The sequence below is a fragment of the Canis lupus genome, chromosome 4, assembly GCF_003254725.2.
Source record: "Canis lupus dingo isolate Sandy chromosome 4, ASM325472v2, whole genome shotgun sequence".
In the NCBI taxonomy this organism is placed as follows: domain Eukaryota; kingdom Metazoa; phylum Chordata; class Mammalia; order Carnivora; family Canidae; genus Canis; species Canis lupus.
The window spans coordinates 62,743,187-62,763,072 of NC_064246.1; the positions used below are offsets into that span (position 1 = coordinate 62,743,187).

Consider the following 19,886-nt stretch of genomic DNA (forward strand, 5'->3'; position numbering starts at 1 on the left):
TTGATGGAAGACTTGTAGGGTAAGACATACTCAGGTAATAAGGGCCTCTGTTTGGACTTTGCCTGTGCAAGTCTGAAGGACCTATGGGAGAATTCATTGGAAGTCTGTTTGCATTCAGGGTTGAGGAGTTTTATAAATGGAGTCACCTTAATGGAAGAGATATATAAAGCAAGACCTGGCATCTGAAAGGAGGGCAACTTCCATTACAGAAAAGTGTCTGTCCTGGCTCCTGTTGGTGGATTAAAATAGAAAGCATGGGTTTTTGTCTTTAGGATTGGGACCACAAGGGTATCTGAGAGAAATATAGACAAAAGGAAGGTATTCTCATCCCCATTTCAGAAGAGATGATAGCAAGGCACTTTTTGTATTGAGGATGCCATCAGCAAAAGATGACACTGGCAAGAACTAGGGGAAGAAAATGACAGACACCACTTGATAACCAAGAACTTGTACTCATGAACATGAGACAGTCTTTGGGTATTCCAGAAAGAATTGGAGGGAGTGTATTTTTAAGGGCCAGGAATAGGTAGACTGAAGGTCAAAGAACAAAGGGTTGGATACATCCAAGGATATTTGTAACTGTTAATGGAAGGCCAGTTTTATCTACAGAAGAGCTTGGAACAGGTATATATGGGTAAATGTGTATGCATAAAATTAAAATGTCATTTAGTGCCAAAAAGACAGGGACAGACTATAATTACTGAGGGAATTTAGAGAAGGGAGAAATCATAGTGAGCCATTCAGTAGGACTTCCTTGAGAAAGAGAGACTGGAGCTTGAAAGTCAACACCTTTAACTCACAACTCTGCCAAAAGCATTTTCCAAAGAATTGTCAGCAAAGAATGGCTTTCAGATAAAAACCGTCTTTTGGTGTCTCTTTGAGAGAATGGGGACTGCTCCTCAGTTTTCAAGTGAATTACTTGCATACAGTAGATACTTAATACATGTTTGTTAAATTAATATTTTATAAATGAATAAAGTCTTAATTTTAAAACAATGTACGGCTTTAGAATTTTAAATGTTAGATAAATCTTACAAAGACACTATATAGATTCATGATATATTATGAGGAACATGTGTTAAATCATCTTGAAAAATATTTAAAATTTTTCCTTTGTACTTTCATAGCACTTGGGAGTTGAAAGGCTCTCAGAGATCCTTCCTGGCCTCAGTTCCATTCATATAAGAATAAATTTGATAGTAATCATGTTGATTATATTTGAAATACCATTTGAATGGACATTATGAGTTTAATCATTTAATACCCAATTCCTCCCAACTCATCTCTTACTTCTGTTATAGAGGCTAGAAGTTAAATATTCGATTTCCCTTGCAATTTGGAATGGTCATGTAACACTGTATGACAGATAAGATGTAAGTGGAAGTCTGCTGGGAGGAAGGAATTCTGGGACATTTTTATAATTCTGATTTTTTAAAAAGAAGGACAGATTGACTTTCTACCCAACTTCTTCAAGCATGGGACACAGATGTCCTTCTGTAAAGGGCAATAAACTGGCTTGTGACTAAGGCCAGCAAAAAAGCCAAGAGAATTAGAATTTCCAAGAACTGGCTATTGTATCTAAAATCTTAAATAAGTGGTACTGATTTCTTGACCCCTTGCAGTGCCATACGTGAGCTAATATAGTCTATCTAAAATGCATTCTTTCACTTTATAAACTCTCATAATTCTATCAAGAACCCATTTGTATTGTCACTATGAATAATGATTGTTAGATTGCAAAATGCATCATAGCTATGTTGTATTTTGCTATCATACTATATAATATGTATCGCACTATCAGCGAGGTTGTACAGAAATTTCCAGTACTAGATGACTTTTAAATTGCCTTCAAATCTAAGAGTCTACGATTAGTGACCATATTATATGTTCACAGTTTTCCTCCCAAAGAGATAAAATAGCTAGATAAATAAAACTTTACTCAGATTATCAATTCTTGCATTCATTTAATAATAAACAAATATTTTCTGAGTATCTACTATGCACCAGTTACTACAAATATTGATATGTGTTCTTTTGCACCTCTGTGTTTTCATTTCTATTCCCATGACTTCTGAAGCCTTTGAAGTTGGGGGAAATGATTTTGGAACCAGATAGAACTTGGTTTTTATTTCAGCATCACCACTTACTAGCTTTATAACTTTGAAGTAGCCCCTTAACTCCTGTGAGTTTCAGTTATATCACCTGTAAAACAAAAATAATAATAGTATCACCACAGTGTTAGTGATAAGATGAAATGACATGTTAGAGAATTGTCTGTTATGTGGCATGTAGGCAATAAATGTTGATCTTCCCTTTTTTTCTCTCCTCTTAGAAAAATGGGATACTTCACCCAGCCCCATCAGTTCCACTCAAAATTACCTGCTTCACTTGTGCCAATTCTTATAGCTCTTATAGAATACAAATGACTCTTCATTTAAACATACAATCTTCACTCATGAAGATATGGTCCATCTTAGAAGGTGGAAAACTGCTGTGCTGTCAAATAATACACTAATTGGAATCTTTGCAGATTTACCCATCCTATAATGATGAAGTATGCAGAATGGGTAAGAATGAAAGAAGTGTTTGAAAAGTGAATGAAAAGGAATAGCAGATGGTACTTGGGTGCTAATAGAATATAAAAGTCTGAGAGCAAAGGAAGGAAGAAAATAGAAAATGAGAGACTCAGCATGTGAAACTAAAGAGCCAAGGGCATTTCATCGAGGATGGTTAGAGTCTGGGGTATGGCTAACTTCCAGCTCCACTAATTACAGTCTGATGACCAATTCTGGATATGATTCTTTATTTACCAGGTTGAGGCATTTCCACTCTTGTTTTTGGAATGCCATTCAGGATTGTGGTATCTAAATGAATTCATGCCACACATGCTTGGTTGAAAGATACTACAAAAACAAAACAAAACAAAAAAATAGCTGAGCAAAGTGGAAGCTAAAGACCAAACCTGCAGATGTTTCAATGCTGCTTTTATTAATTCAAGCCAGTTCTTGCCAGTCAAGTACTAACTGGAGCACTGGCACATGACCAAACTGCATTCATCTGTGAAGTGGCTGGCAGCCTGGGTGCCTATAGACAATGGTGCTTGCCCTATTATTTCTGCCATAAGGGAGGAATTGGACCATTGTAGCTGGAATTTGTGCAGGTCAGGGACCCTACCCATTGATTTAAGACTCAATTCTCAGAGTGGAATGGCTCCATGATTCTGCTCTAATCCACACAGAAAGTTTCATTTCAGCCACCAATGTGTTCTTGAAAATCTGCAATACATCAAATTCAATTCAAGTATACACTTGGATTTCTGTACACTTAGAAGAATTCTAGGGATCTCCTTCTTTTTCACAGAATTAGATTCTTTCCAAGTCTGGAATTGCATACATCTTAAAGTTCATTTTGTTTGATATTCATACAGCCATCTCCAGTCTTCTTATGGTACCTGTTTGCACAGTGTATCTTTGTTTCCTTCATTTCCCTTTCAACTGATTTGTACCTTTGAATCTAAAGTCTTTCTCTTCTAGAAGGCGCATAAATGGACTTTATTCTTTTATCAGACTGACAATCTCTGTTTTTTTTTTATTTGAGTGTTTAGACAATTCACCTTCAACATAACTAGTGATATGGATGGAATAACATTTGCCAAGTTGTTGTGTGTTTTCTATGTCTCACGTTTTGTTTGGTCCTGTTTCCCCTTCACTGACTTCATTTGCTTGTAATACTTTTGATATAATGATGACAGGTCTTGTTTCTGGAAAAAATCTTTCCTTTTCAAGGATTGTTAATAAAATATCCCAGTTGATTTTGCATAATCATTGAAGCCATACTTGCTATTGGATAAGACTGTCTTTTCCATCTTCCCCTATGGACTCCTTGCTGTCCAGCCCATCTCACCCCTGCTTGAAGAATTAGGTAAAAAAGTGATTATTTGACATCTAGACTATGGAAAATTCTAGTATGGCATGTATAAAGATTATTAAATTAGAATGTGAGAGGGAATAGTTTTTCTTCTTATTGTCAGCTCCAGAGTAAGGGAAAGATTTTGATGGCTATCACCATTTTAATACTAAAAAAATTAAAAATAGGATGTTACATTTTTAAAAGGTACAGGGTACCATGTTCTCTATGATATCAAGTATATCAAAATAGAAATAAGTAAAAAATAAGCATGTATGCTCAGAAAAAGGACAATTTGATGTTAGTATTTTCTAGTGTAATGACTGTTTTTAAATTATTTTTCTGTTTTTCAGAGTGTCTACAATGTGTATATGCTTCCTTTTACCCTATTTCTTTCCTGATTTAAAAATGGATACTCACTTATTTAAAAACATGTCAAATAATATAACTATTCTGGAGAAGAAGATAGAAGTCACCTGTAGTCCTCATTGATCACTGCTATTTGGTGAACATTTTTCTTGACATCTGCCTATGAATTATTACATTAATTTTATAAAAGTAAAAAGAGGCACCACAAAGCATAGGAAAGCAAATGTTGCGCCTATGCTCTGGATCTTACGAATAGCAAATTCTGATGTATGTCATTTATTTTATAGCAAATATATCCAGATTCTTTTCTAGTACATTCCCTGTGTATTCTCATCTTGGGAGAGAAAAGACAGGGCACTGGGGACATGTGCTGACACAAATTAGTACAAGACCTTCTAAATAACCTCTTCATAACTCAGCTTGTTTCTTCTGCAAAAATACCTCAGTCACCCTACAGCATGGTTTGAAGATGAAAACATGTATAAGATGAACATGTGTGATTACTACTAAAACTCCTTCCTATATTTTCTTCTAGCCCTTATATGTTAAATAATTTTATTTTTTTGAATTATAAGTTAAATAAAAAAATAACCCTTTTCCCCTCACTTCTTAGTATTTTTTGTTTCTCACCATGTGGTCCAATCTATTGTTATACAACAGACTATTTATTATTAAAACATCTCATTAGAAAGAGATATGTAGTAATATGGATTCTGTGGTTTTTGTGTCAAGTTTGCAAAAGACTAATCACATTGCTGTATTGTGTACAGGAAACACCACAGACATACTTAGTTTGCTTGTTTTTTCCTTTTAGTCTATCAAAGTGAAAACCTACTAAGGAGCTAAAAAAAGTTGGAGCTTTGGAAGAAATACTGATCTTGGATACAATTTATGTACTTAAAATCACAGCAATCCCATTCTTCTTTGAGTCATTTAAAAAAACTAATAGATAAGACAGGATGCTCCTTTATCTTTGACGTATGATATGCAGCTGATGCACAAGATAAGAAAGAATTATACCAAAAATACCAAACCTCTGACCTCAAATCAGTGTGCAGGATACAACATATCTTGGATATTCAAAATACTCTTTTATTATCTCATCTATTTCTAATTATATCAGTTTGATGACTATGACCTGATAAATGATCTTTAAAAATGGGTTTAAGTTAGGCATCTCATAAATTACTAGAGTCTACAAGGTTGCACTTCATTTGTCTTTGAAGGAGATTAAAGCATTTTATTCTAATATATTTGTCCAATAAAAGTCTTATAGAAATGCACATACCTTTAAGTTATTCATTTTAGTAAGTTTATTCTGAGGTAAATAAAAAAATACACAATGCAATATATCTTATGTCAGACTATGCTGAAAACTTTATTGGAGTGATATGATACATGTTTCAGGGCAGTAGTTATTATACACAATAGTTTTCTTTTTAATCAAATAGAAACGATTCTTCATACTGTCTGCTAACAATTTTACAGCCTCACAGTAGTAATACACAGTACACCATTCTCTCCACAGGCCAATGTTTCCTATGAAGAAAGCAGAGAGACAGCTGTTGCATCCTGAAAGAAGGCCAGGAGGTGTCAGAATTAAATGCGAAGGATCAGGATATCCTGTGTGAAATTATTCCAGTATGAAGAAGACCTGATGTGTTGCTGCTTCAAATGACTGTTTTTACTTGAGACAAAGTATATTAAACTCCAGGAAATTAGCCCCAGCTAATAAGCAAGTAAGAATATACTTTTATTTAATCAACAATTTACATGTGTTAGTATTGTGTGTGGGTATGATGTGGTCTAAGGGAGCTTGTGGTATTTTGAGGAGGAAGGGTGTATATATAAAAGATAAGTAGCTTCATTTCCTCTCTCCTGCTCCATTTTCTTTTCTCTCAAGATGCAAGCTGCCGGGGTTGGCCAGGGGCCGGCGGGGGGGGGGGGGGGGGGAGGGCATGACAGGAAGACTGCCACCTGGCACTGGACCTACCATGCTACTCTCTATCTCTCAGAAAGCCACGATCAGTTTCTGTGTGGGGCTTACCTTCTGCTGGGTTCTGCTGTGGAGGAACAATATGTCAGTTTTCTTCATTCCATCTCTCTCTTAAAAAATGGGGGGTGGGAAAAAGTAATGTCTACTGGGAATTGTTCAAGAGGATACCTGGCTTTCATTCTGTGTTATCTGGAAGATCTCTCTTTAAAATGTTGTCCTCAGTCTATATGCACAGATTGAATAAAAGATTAAGCATTGAGTCTCAGTCTTTTGCAGAAGAGCTTCTAAAATTCCACTTAGTCTTTTTTTTTTCCATGAAGATGTGACTTGAAATATGGTAAAATCAAATATCATAGTTAGGAGTGTCACTAGTCCCTAGTTTACTGTCATGAGTTCCATGGTGTGTCAGAGAATTAAAGGATTTCCAAACCTCAATTCAGCAGAAAAACACGCAACCACCCAAAGTCCTGCAAGACGCACAGGGCTTATAATGGCCTTGCCAAGGAAGTTCCAAATCAAAACAAAACATCCCCACTGTGCACTTGAGAAGAGAAGATACCAACTGGAAGGCAGAAGGCAGAGAGATTCTGCAAATGGGCTCTGACTTCTCCTGCCTAGTCCTCACAGCACTGAAATCCTCCAACCAGTGGCAGGAGGGAAATGCAAGGAAGTCTTACATAAAGTTCTGAACTCATTAGTTTTGGGGAAAATGTTTTAATATATTTAAAAAGGAAAAATTGATCTGAAAGCAGAGTACATTTGAAGTGATAACTCACCCTTCCATATTTTTCAGTATGGTAAATTTTTGGCAAGAAGTGCTTATGTGATATGGGGTGGGGCCAAGCTGATCTGGGGTGTAGTGAATTCAGGGGTTAAGCTCAGGACATTTATAGAGGAAGAATTATACATTCCCATGAGTTAAGAACTGGACCTCCTGGTGTCAGATGTGAAGAAGACAATGGGGCTGGGGCTTAAGAGCCAACATATGCTCCTTCAGGTTTCCTTAAGGTCGATGGTAAAAGGCTGTAGTTGGAATTTCTAAATTCAAGATTAAATTTTAATATGAGGATCAAAGATGCTGATTTGTTCACCAGATTATAATGTTAGACATTTGCTCTATTTTTATTGTTTTACATAAGATGTTGCACAATAGTGCTTCCATTTGGGAAACAGCAGAATTGAGTGTTTTGCAATGTACTGCAGAATTAACATCTAGGGGTGGTTTCAGAAGTTCTGTGTAGGAAAGGTTTAGGGAGAGTAGTTTGATATGAAAGGGGTTGCCCAGTGGACTCTCCTTGAAACTGTGTTTGAATTAAAAAATCTGCTGTTAAATTAAATTAAAAGATAGCATCAGTCTGAAGACTTTATAGCCCTCTTTTAATTTTTTGGATTATTAAATCCATGGCTGAGGATGGGGATTGTGGGGTGTTGATGGCCACATCCTACCAGTCCTTCCTGTAACCTTTGGTGTAGTTGTTGACAGTCTCCCACAAAGGGTTGTAAATCGGGTAAAGATATTCCTTCTTTGAAGTACAAGGCATTTTGTCCCCATTACGTTATGCCTATATCATGTTATGCCTTTAGAGTGTTGGAGAACCAAGGCCTGAAATCACATATAAATGATCAGTTCACTGAAGCTGATATTCACAGCAAACAGAGAGCACATGTGAACAGATTTTTCTCCAATAGTCTTGAAAAATCTCCCTTGGTGGCAGTGGGGGGATGACTAATGCAGAGGACGTGAGAAGCACTGAAAGTAAATGAAGGATGCATAGGATATTATTTTGTAAAAAAAAAAGATTTGCCAGAAGCCTCTTCATTTGAACAATAATGTGACCGCACCTAGAGCATGAGTCATGTTCTGAGCCTGGGTCTTCCCTAGTTTTCTCAGTGTTGTGCGAAGCTAGATAGTTTTTTCACACGGTGCAGATTACCACAGGTCTGACAAAGACATTACCCTCTACCACACTGCATGGAAGCTGGAGGAGTGGCTGTTCACTCCATAAACTGTGGCCTTTTCAGGGGATGCTGGGAGAGAATGTGCGCACAGCTTTTCACAGCCACTACAACCCAGCTTAGGCAAACACTGTGCAACCATCTTTGGCTTTTGGTGTAGATATTTGTTTTCCAATTGAGTCTAGATATTGGTTTTGTAAAAGGAAAAGAGAATAGATATATTTATAGGTATTTGCATGTGTAGGTACATTTATTATGATTGACTAAGCATCAAATTTTGCAAAAAAAAAAATCTCCCCTTACAAGCCTCATTTTAAGCATACTCATGACATGGAAATATTCAGAGATTAAATTGCCCATGACTCTAAGGCTTAGATAAAATAATCGAATAAACTGGACAACTGAATTTCAAGTTGGATCACACAAATGACAAATATTTGCAAAGGATGAACTTTCATAATCTTGCTCTAGAGCTCTGGATTCCTAGAGAAAGTAAAATAGATTCTCTGTGGCTGTAAAAGTCAGACTTTCATTGTGTCACCCTTTATATTTTCTTACTTTCAACTCCTTGCTTCTCCTGAACGTTTATATCATTTTCTTAATATTAAAGAAAGGCTATAATTCTAGAAATTGAAATTGAAGAATGAGGGACTATGTAGCATTATATCTTCTGGGCTTGAGATGAGACTTTAAAGCATAATTTGAAATATGATTATATTGTGTGTATTTATGTATGTATATATATATCTAACATGTATCTCTGTATATCTATCATCTATCTATTGTCTATTATTATCACCTAATCTATTTCAATAGTGTGCTGAAGCCAGTTTATACTGGTTCATGAGAGCTGACAGATCAATTTTCAGGAGTTTTGCAAGCTGGTTAGCATTATTTTGGTAGCTTGAATATGGCTATGGCAAGACTATTTAAATCATGGAAACTGGCAAATGATACAAATTGGGGGTTATTTTTCCTCCTGGAGACCCAGCTGTTGAATAATTTACCAATATACCATTCTAAGTTTGGTCTGGAAAGGGACTTCATACATATTTTAGTTCACAGTAGAAGAAATAATCAATTTTGTAAATTACCAAAGTTAAAAGTTTTTGGCATAAGCTCAGTCTTAAATAGCACTCACTTTTCTTATTAATATGTACTTTAGTATAAAATAATAGTTTAGTATATTTCTTAATCATTGACTATGTATTAGTACTGAACATTTGTACTGTTGACTTTTATTTTAATCAAAACATCCACATATACATCTTTTAGATAGTTGCAGAGCTATGCACTAAAACTAAATATTATTGAAAATGAATGAGTGAATGAATGAATGAATGAATGAAAATGGATGAATCAAATTTTTCTTATTGGTGTAGCTTTTGTGTTTATTTTGGTCACTTTTGTCAAATGCTGTCATTTGGTATTTTTGAGGTATTTTGTATTTGATTTGTGTTTGTGCATTCATGTGTGTGTGTACATGTGTGTTTACATAGACATACAGATGCTCACATATATACACACATAAAGCTCAACAAATAATAGTATTAGGGAAAAGTGATATCTGGTTCATTAAACATTCTACTTGAAAACTGGGAACGGCTTATGTTAAAAATTATGCCAGGCTTATCAGTAGTTATTTCATCTGTCCCCATGGCTGTCTTTTCTAACAAGTTTAAAATGCCGTTGTTTCCATCTTTCCCCTCTGGTTAATATATTTGGTTTAAATGCATGTGAATTCTTTGCCAAGCAGTCATAGAGGCCAAGTGTGAATTTAAATTCACCTGTTAGATTAACTTCTAAGAATGTGCTGAGATTGGAGCAATGCTGCCATACAGGCTGTGCACCGGAGTTGTGCGACATGGTGACTCTGAGTAAGAGAGACCTGAATTCTGTTGGGAAAAGAAAGAACATATGGGAAGAATGATTTCTGAACCTGGAGACAGGTAATGGGAATGAAGGAAATTCCCAAAATGGACATTTCTGAACACTGACAGGCCAGCAGGAGGATATCAAATCTCTGGAAGATTGAGCCTTCTAGTATTGATGACCTTGGCATTCCCTAGGTGCATGGCTTTGGTTGTTGGATCTTAGACATAGATGTGGAGAACCATGAGGTAGGCCAACTCTGAGTCCTCGGAGAATTCCTTGGAAATTAGTTTTAAAAGTGAAATCCATAGCATTTAATTTCTCCCTTGATTTGATGCTTTTGAGATAAGTAGAATACAGGACTTTCTGGATAAGGTGCTGGACAGGTGCTGGTCTTGCGATGGTCAGCCAGGTGGTGAGATGGAGTTGTTGCAGAAGTATCAGCAAATTTTACAGCAGTAGTTCACACATGCAGCTATGATACATTCATTCATTGTTACTTTCCTAAGAAACAGAGCCACCTAGGAGCTTATTATGCTACAGTAGAGTCTGATGCACCATAGTGATTACTTCAGGAGCAAAGAAGCTCATACAGAGGTGTGATATCTCTCTGTCGGGGCAAAGTTTCAAGCCTAAGATTGTTTAAAATACATTTCTGGCGTTCTATTTAAATATGATTATGCCACACTAAAAAGCAGTGGCTTCTTGGTAAAATGCAATACTGAAATGGAATGTGCCTTTCATAAAAAAAAGAAATGTGTTTGGAAAATTAAATACCTTTTAAAAAAATTAAAAATAAACATACTCTCACAGCTTGAGGGTTTAAATGAACCATGTGCCAAGGAGTTGAGAAAAGTCCTACTTTTGGTTACATCCTGGGACCCCTAACGTTCAAAAGCCTCTCAGCAAAGGTGACTTCAGCGTTTCCGGGGCATCAGCCTGCACTGTCCCGTTCTGTTCAGAAGCCGTCGTAGCATATTCCACACATACCATGGCTTGTCATGTCAAATCGCTGGTACGCCCCACAAAACTGCTGTGAAGTGTTTTCAGCATAAAGTTTTGAGTTTTAGGGCTCATGTCAAAATTAAGCATGTTCTATGAAAGCTTAAATTAATCCATTCAGTGAGCTGCTTTTAAGCAAGTCTAGCTTGATTTTTCCATCAGCTCAACAGTTTCCAAACACTTTAGGAAAAAAACAAACCCACACTTCCCAAGTACAGAACCCAACACAAAGATGTTGAATGTATTCTTTGTGACTTAATTCTATTTTCAGTCCATATTTTATATATACGTTAATCAGAACAATTTTCTCATTTGAACAGGGAGAAGTGATTGTTTTCGGTTAATTCCTTTCTTGTCATTTACATATGTTAACTATCATGCTGAATGTGGCTATCCATCAGGAATCAATGGAAAAAGCTTAATTTATCAATGATCATAAAAATCTTTTTATGCATTCCTTAAATACTCTGAATGCTGATTTAATATATAAATATAGGTGTACATGTTATTCTTCATCTTCAAAACACTTTGTAATTTTACTTAAATAACACAAATGACTATTTAAAAATATTTTTCATCATTTTATAAAATATATCTTTATGGTATTGTTTTTGGATCTTCTTTGATCTGTTATTTTCCAAGTGATTAATCCCTGATGGATTATGTAAAGTTACGTGACTATGTCTTTAATTGTATTAATAAATTTCTTGTCACATATTTGAGGCAAACCTGAGGATAGATCATCGAATAATTATTATTTTTTTCTCCTATTAATTATGTCATTTCTCCATTTTCTTCTTTAGTGGTCTTTTGAAGAATCCAATCTGTTGAGAAAATACCAAATAGTAACACAATTAATTATTTGAATTTATGTAATAAATACTAATTTACTTGGATAAAATTTAATTTAATACTATGTTAGTGATTCTGGGCATACAAATAATTAATATAATTGAGAGGATTTTTTTTCATTGACCTATTAAGTAATACTGAATGTCAAGAAATGACATTTATCAAATTGCTATTTCATCTTAAACTTTTTTGTTGGTTAAATATAATCATGTCTCCTAGTAAAAACTAGTACATGGAGTGAACTAACTTTATTATTATTTTTTAAAGATTTTATTTATTTATTCATGAGAAACAGAGAGACAGAGGGGTAGAGACACAGGGAGAGGGAGAAGCAGCCTCCACGCAGGGAGCCCGATGTGGGACTTGACCCCGGGTCTCCAAGATCAGGCCCTGGGCCGAAGGCAGCGCTAAACCGCTGAGCCACCCAGGCTGCCCGAGTGAACTAACTTTAAAAGGTTCTGGGAAGACATTTGGGAAGACATACAAACTACAGTTAGCTGGCATTAAATGGCACTTTCCCACCATCTTTTTTCTCACAGATATGGCAGAGAAATTCCATCAAATCACTGATGGTCATAAATTGAGGTCATTAGAGCTGGTGGGGAATTTGGCACATGTACTATGGCTTGAGAGGTGGGGGAGATATTGTCTGGATTAACTTTAAATGTGTTAGAACATCTGCCTTTATAGGTTTGACAGGAAGTACCTCTTGAAAAACATGCTGTATCATTTGAATATGAAAAGGATCTCACTGAACATAGAAGACATTTCACCTAGAGGTGAATGTGGGTAACTTTTCATTATACTTTGTAATTTGGGGCATTATAAAAATTATGTGCTTTATTTATTTCCTATTGTACATTATAATAAAAATAAGTATAGGGGCTGGAAGTGACCTTTGTAATAATCTCATCTAAAACCTGGATGGCTCAGTTGGTTAAGCATCTGCCTTTGGCTGAGGTCATGATCCCAGGGTCCTGGGAATCCATCAAGCTCAGCATCTGGCTCTCCTCCCCACTCATTCTCTGTTGCTATATCTATTTCTCTCTCAAATAAATAAATAAAATCTTTAAAAAATAAAATGTGGGTATTTTAAATAAAAGAAAATAAGGGTCCTCAAGAGTTTTTTTTTAAAGTCTGTGTATTTTTTTTTAATTAGAGAGCAGATTATAATAGTTCAGACAATGAGTTAATTCTTTGAAAGTATGGTACCTCCATATAATTTTAATCATGAAATTATGGTAAATTATGCAAGGGAATGATATATTTTAAAAAAATCATTACTGAGTAACTGCTTAGATGGGATAAATGGTCAAAAATGCAGTTTTAAGTTAAAGACGGTAACTTCCTTATGTCTTCCACCATGGCAGGGCTTTATGTCTTCCATCATATCAGAACCTAGTTGGTGGCAGATGAGGAAAAGGTGACAATAGACAAACATGAAAAAATATGAAAAAACAATAAATTTGTCCTGCAGTTCTATGTCTCAGAGTTTTTCTCTTTAAGCCAACAATAAAAGTTCTGGATTCATAAACTATCAGGCCTACAATGTTCTGAATTGAAAATAAATCAGACAAGGCTTTTTACAGAAACAGGTGGTAAATTGTAAGACTTTTCTTTCTCTCTTGTCCTTCTTCTTTCAGATTTATTTATTTATTTGAGAGAAAGAGAGAGAGAGAAAGAGAGAGCTAGCAGGGGGGAGGTGCAGAGGGAGAAGGAGAGAGATGAATCCCAAGCAGACTCCCTGATGAGCATGGAGATGTAGGGCTCAATCTCATAACTCAGATCTGGGCTGAAATCAATAGTTGGATGCTCAACTGACTGATCCACTTAGTGCTCTATTTTAAAACTTAATTGTGTTATCTGAACTTTTCCACTAAACTAATTCTATTAACAAGGTTGTTAGTGGAAATCGGGTCATAAGAGTGGAGACTAGGTAAAACAGTACATAGCTTAAAACTGGCTGGGGCTGATACCAGCCAAAATTAAAAACAAGTTAAGTTTGTTTTCAGTGTCCAGACTTACAACTTTCACTTTCCTTCTTTGCTTTTCCATATTTACTTATTGGTAAGTAATAGATCTTATTTATGCTTCCTTAGTTCAAACCCTATGGCAAAGGGTCAGATTTAACAGTACCTGGTAGAAATTATGTGCTTACTGACTATAATATGGAATAAATGTTGAATGAATAAATTTAACTAATATATAAAAGACTAAAAAATGGTGGTGCTATTCCCCATCCACGTCAACCAAGGATATACATATTGGATGAAGAATAAAGCTTTAGGATTAGTAAATAAATCATCAGAGATGGAACAGGCATCAGTATGAAATCAAGTTAAGAGAGAAAAATGTTCTGCTTTCTTAGAGTTCCTCTGTGGGCTGAGTCTCATTCCATTCTCTTGGTTATATTGGCCTGACTGGACTTCTCCCTCAATGTGTGGTACTATATTCCAGAACATGTTTCTCAATCTATTTAAACCTGTGCCCCCTAAAAGCCTTCTCCCTTCTTCTTCTCTCCTCCTCCTCCTCCTCCTCCTCCTTCTTCTTCTTCTTCTTCTTCTTCTTCTTTTCTCCCTTCTTCCTTCTTCTTTTTAAAGATTTTATTTATTTATTCATGAGACACAGAGAGAGAGAGAGAGAGAGAAAGAAAGAGAGTGAGAGAGAGAGGCAGGAACATAGGCAGAAGGAGAAGCAGGCTCCCTGTGGGGAGCCCAGTGTGGGATTCAATCCCAGGATACCGGGGGCTCGACCTGAGCCAAACAACAGCCACTCAACCACTGAGCCACCCAGGCATCCCAAGCCTTCTCTCTTCAATAGTAAGTATATTAAGCTACTACTAAGATTTTGAAAAACTTTAATTTCTACCATGTGTACTGCAAGGATAAATTATATAAAGACTGTGTTTTTTGAAATAGACTCATAGCTCCAGGAAGAATCTGGCCTGTCCCCTGTATGGAGCCTGAAAGTTCCAATGAATTTCCAAAGTGGTCAGATTTGGAAGAAGCAAGAAGAAAGGATAGTCCTGAGGTTTCTGCTCCAGGTCAAATTAGTTTAAAAAGATCCCTGGGGATGAGAGTAGCTCTTTTGAATCTATTGCAGACCAAATACATGCATGCTTCAGGGAAGTTCAACATGGATTTGAAGCAGGAGGAGGGGCAATTAATTCTTTTTTAGTATAATGGAGCTGCTGAAAGTCTGAATCCAATCAGGGACTCTCATTCCAAAACAAAATATTCTTATACATTTCAGAAAGTTCATGAACCTCTTGAACAAAACCCAATTCCTGGAGTTCCAGAATAAAGAGCACTGCCCATAGCCTCTAGCAGTGGGAGATACTGGAAACGGATGGGCTTCGCTGACAGATCGTCTCTTGCATCCAGTCCTTTACTAGCTGGTAATCTTGGGAGTTACTTAACTACTCTTTGTTTTAATGTCATCAAATATGAGATACAGTTAAAATACATAGTTGGAAAGGTTGTAAGGAAAGCAAGAGCAAATAAAAGGAAGAGAGAACACAAAGTAAGGGTTTCATTAACGGTGTTGGCACCGAAGTAAAATGGTCTGGATTTAGGTCCTTGCTCTGAACCTGATAAATCATGTGGCTTCAGGGAACATATTTAACTCTTGTACATGTCAGTGTCCTCATTAACAAAATGAGGCTCAGGGCCATGTCTTTCTCAGAAGGTTGATGTTAACATTAAAGTGGAAAAGTTTAAATAGTTCTTATATGCAGAAGGCCCGCAGTCTGTTCTAATTCTCTTCCTGTCTACTGTAAAGTCACAGTTCTGATTGCTGGGTCTCTCACTGAAGTGGTTGAACTAACCACCTCTCCTGGTCAGATGGTCAGAGCAGTCCAAACGTTGCTAAATGACCTTCCTTCCTGGGCCAGAAGAGATCCAAGAAGCCAGCAGAATGTATCAACAAAACATTTACTGGATGGAAGAATGTGTTTGTTTTTACCTTTATGCTCCTTCAGGCTGGTGACCAAAAAACCAGTGGAATAAACCATATTTGTTTTAAGCAGAGATATGCCACCAGAGAAAACCTATCTGAGTACCAGCTCTGGCTTTCCTTTTCCCTCCTAAAACTATATGGGCAAGTGCAGTGCTCAGAATAGAAGAGCACACTGGAAGAAATCAACAATAAAATGCTCTCTGTAATAGAGGTGCAGATAAGTGAAGAAACCATTCTTTACTTCAAGCACAGCCTCAACCCCACTAAGCCAGGTCTTGGGTACCACGTTGTGGCAAAACCAGGTATTACACACACAGCATTGATAATCCTGTAAAGTGAGAGGAGGAGCTGGAGGTTTGAGAAAGCAAGGAATTCTGTCTTAGAGACTTTGCTGGAGAAAGCTATTTACTGAACTAAGTGCTACTGACCTACATCTTTAACTTGGCTTTGTTTATCATCCTCTATGAGTGTAATCCACCCCTCCCCAAAGAAAGTTAGTTACTGTAAGAGAGTCAAAAAGGATAGGAATAGTTGGCAATTTTGTGGGACAGAAATTTTTTATTGAAACTATTTGATTAAAAGAGAATTCTGCTGCTCTGGTATTGGAAAAATAAATATGTAACCACAACCTGGTTTAACAAAGTTTAGCTATTCAATAAAACAACTTGGTAAAACACAGAGTGGTATTATGTTAGTATAAACACCAATTTGATGTTTCATTAGAAAAACATTAAATTCAACTTTTCAATGGGATTTTATTCTTTATTAAATTTAGTATAAATGCTATTGTCTTAGTTCTCTTTATAATTCTCAAGGTAATAGACATATAAAGGTCTTTTACAATCCTAACATCCAGAGAGACTCATCATGATTTTTGGATTTGTTGATTTATTTTTTCTTTTATAAAACTGAGATTAAGTTGTGCACAACGTTTGAGATACACATTTTTTCTTTTGTCTTGGTCACCACTTCAATATTTTTAATGGGTGTATACTACTATATTACACAGCATGGATAAATAATAATTTATGTCACCAATTTGCTGTTGATAGTTGAAATAGGAAGTCAAAGGAACTTTGGTTCTTACCTTCCACAGTGCTAATATAAGCAGCATTAATAGCAATAATCCAGCAAAGGCACTCAACAGGATGACCCATAATGGCACTCTGCCTGGCAGCCCATCTTTGGATATTTGAATGGCAAACTGAAATTTATTAAACAAGACTGTTAATATTGATAAACACCTGTTATAACTCCTGGTATGTTGAGTTCTTGCAGGCTATAATTTTCTAGCAAACAATGTACTTAATCTGATTACTACATACAGAGAAAAAAATGAGTTTATATTTAAAAATGCCCTTCATCTATTCAAAATCTCTAAGCATGTCAAATTTATTATTACCCCAAATATTTATAATTGTGTGCTCTAGAAATGTATACATAAAGAATAAACCATCTATGAATCAGAATGCTCAGGAGCAGAGGTGAATTTAACTCAGTAAGAACCAAGAGTATTATATATTTTAAAGATTTATTGATGGACTTTACTGCATTATCATGATGGTTAAAGTTTAGGCTGGAACATTACCACAGGTTGTTGACATAAAAACCTGAGTAGGTCTTTTTCTAATTCTAATTTTAATGTGCTTTATTTTTTGTCTACAAATTTACATATGATTTTCATATAGTAAAATGCACAAATCTCAAGTGTACAGATAACATGAATTTTTGTGCATATATTCACTCCCATATACTTTTTATCATAACACACTGTCTCTGCCAATCGACTTTAGTCTATAAATTATGTCTTAACTGAAGCGAAACTTTGAAGTAAACAGCTTTTGGTGTTCTAGCTACTCAGCATGGCATCCAAATCACAGTGAAACTTGTCTGCCTTGTGTCTCATCCCTAGGTTTCTGAGAAAAAAAACTAATTCAGTTTAGATATCAATGACTGATGATAGCTCAAGTTTTTGTATTTGCTTGTAACAGGGAACATCTCAATTCCTAAAGCTAGGGGGAAGATTGGAGGTAAGAAAGAAAATGAACAGGGGAGATATTTACAAATGTTGGATAATGATACAAACTCAGATCGCTCTGTGTGGGTCACTGCTGATGCTCTGGGAACACAAAGCTGGCATGAGTGTACATCATACAGAGTAAGATCTTTCAAGACAGATTTTAAATACAACTGAAACAATTCCCTGAACTTACAGATACAGAAACTGAAATCTGGATGAGATCAGTGACTTCTCTAAGATCACGCAATTACAAAATGATCACTTTTAGTAATTTTAACAATGTAGGTATAATTTTCCTTTATGGTAAGATGCTGAATAATAATTCCATGGGGAATTTTACACTAACATTTAGGGAAAATAAAGCTAATTATAACATTTCAACAAAACATATCTAGGAATCAAAGGTACTCTTTTCCAATATAATATATTCTCATTTTGGGGGAGGAGGGGTGCTTACTGGTAAAATTTTGGCTTCTCTGCATGTGGAACAACTTTGCATCTATCAGTGCTCTTTAAAATGTAAGTAAACATTATATGCATATATTATTTAAAGGTTAATACTTACCAGGGGTCAAAAACATTGGAATTATTTGAAATAAGTATTAATTTGAAATAAGAAATTTTTAAACAACATCTGAATGTTAGGTAGCTTCCAAAAAAAATTATATAAGTCATCTATCAACATGGGATATTTAAGCCTCTGCATGATAAGAGGAGAAATGCTTATATAATCCACATCTATAATAAGTGTCTGGCTTTATTTTGTAATAAAACAGGAGAAAAGATCTCAAATCATTTTATTTTTACCAAGGACTGAAGCAAGCATTTGTATGAGGGAGTAATATTTCATTTTTGCTTCAGATTTCCCAATGACTAAATGAAGGAAACCTTTCAAAATTTACATTTATTTCTGTACAGGGTACAGTCATTTTCTGTAAAGTGTTTTTCAAGTCTGCTCTTCAGATGTCAACTGCATTTTATAATGTCAGTTTTTTAAGGAGGAAAATCACTAATGCATCATTTGTTATCAAGGTAAAAGTAAAAACATCAATTTATTGTGATAGTTACAAGCAGTAAAGTCAAACATCACATGTTAATTGTAAATATCATGATTTTTCCCAGTTTCTTACAAAGAAAACTGAAATCACACTCGAAGCTAATTAAGTATAATTTGAAGCAAAAAGTGTCTGTTACTTAGTGACTAGCTAGTCATTGCTTTAGGTTCTATAAGCAATTATAATACATTATGTCACAAAATTCAGAGTGAAATGTATAATGTTTTTCAAAACTTAGAGCTGCACTTACCTCTCTTTTTTGATTGCCAGTACTTAAAATCAGGGATGTATTTTCACTTTGAAGGTCTGCTCTTACAGTAAGATTTAAGCTGGAAAAACGTGCCTGAAAAGAAAACAGGATATATTTTCAATATATTATGCTAATCACAGTGAGAGCTAGTCATGTGTGAGTAGTACAATTTTTAAAATTGGGATTTACCTGAGAGATTTAAAAACACTGGTTTTGTTAACATTCTAATGAAACTGGTGGTTTCAAATGATGACCCATCCCTCTTTTCTCCACTCAAATTGTCACTTAGATCCTTGTTATAGAACGGAACAATTTTCTAAATCATTTCCTTCAGATTTATCATTAGCAAAAATAAACCTCAAACCCTGCCTCCCTTTCATATAGCTAGGTACACTCTAGTAATGAACTTTATATAGGAGCTTGTGTAGGATTACACATTATACATGAAATTGCCAATATCCAACAGTCTGTGACTTATAAAAATAGCAACTTTCATATGATCAAACCTAAAAAATGGAAATCTCATATAATTAACCAAACACTTCTAAGAGAGAAAGAAGTCATATAAAATACAAAGGATTAAGTTTTAAAGTAACTTGTTGTCAGACAGATTTGACTATTAGGGGCTAAAAAAATAATCTTCCTATTTTA

At 35.5% G+C, this 19,886-nt stretch overlaps 1 protein-coding gene across 1 annotated transcript in view; it reads right to left on the reverse strand.

The window, feature by feature from the left end:
* Positions 1–5,629: 5,629 nt before the first annotated feature.
* ITGA1 (integrin subunit alpha 1) overlaps positions 5,630–19,886 on the reverse strand; it is a 160,888-nt gene continuing 146,631 nt past the window's right edge. Inside the window, exons 27-29 of the mRNA XM_025435006.3 lie at positions 19,236–19,328; positions 16,998–17,114; positions 5,630–11,925 (exon numbers count right to left, since the gene is read on the reverse strand). Coding sequence (XP_025290791.1) covers positions 11,881–11,925; positions 16,998–17,114; positions 19,236–19,328 — 255 coding nt within the window. The 3' untranslated portion in view covers positions 5,630–11,880. The remainder of the gene's footprint in view (positions 11,926–16,997; positions 17,115–19,235; positions 19,329–19,886) is intronic.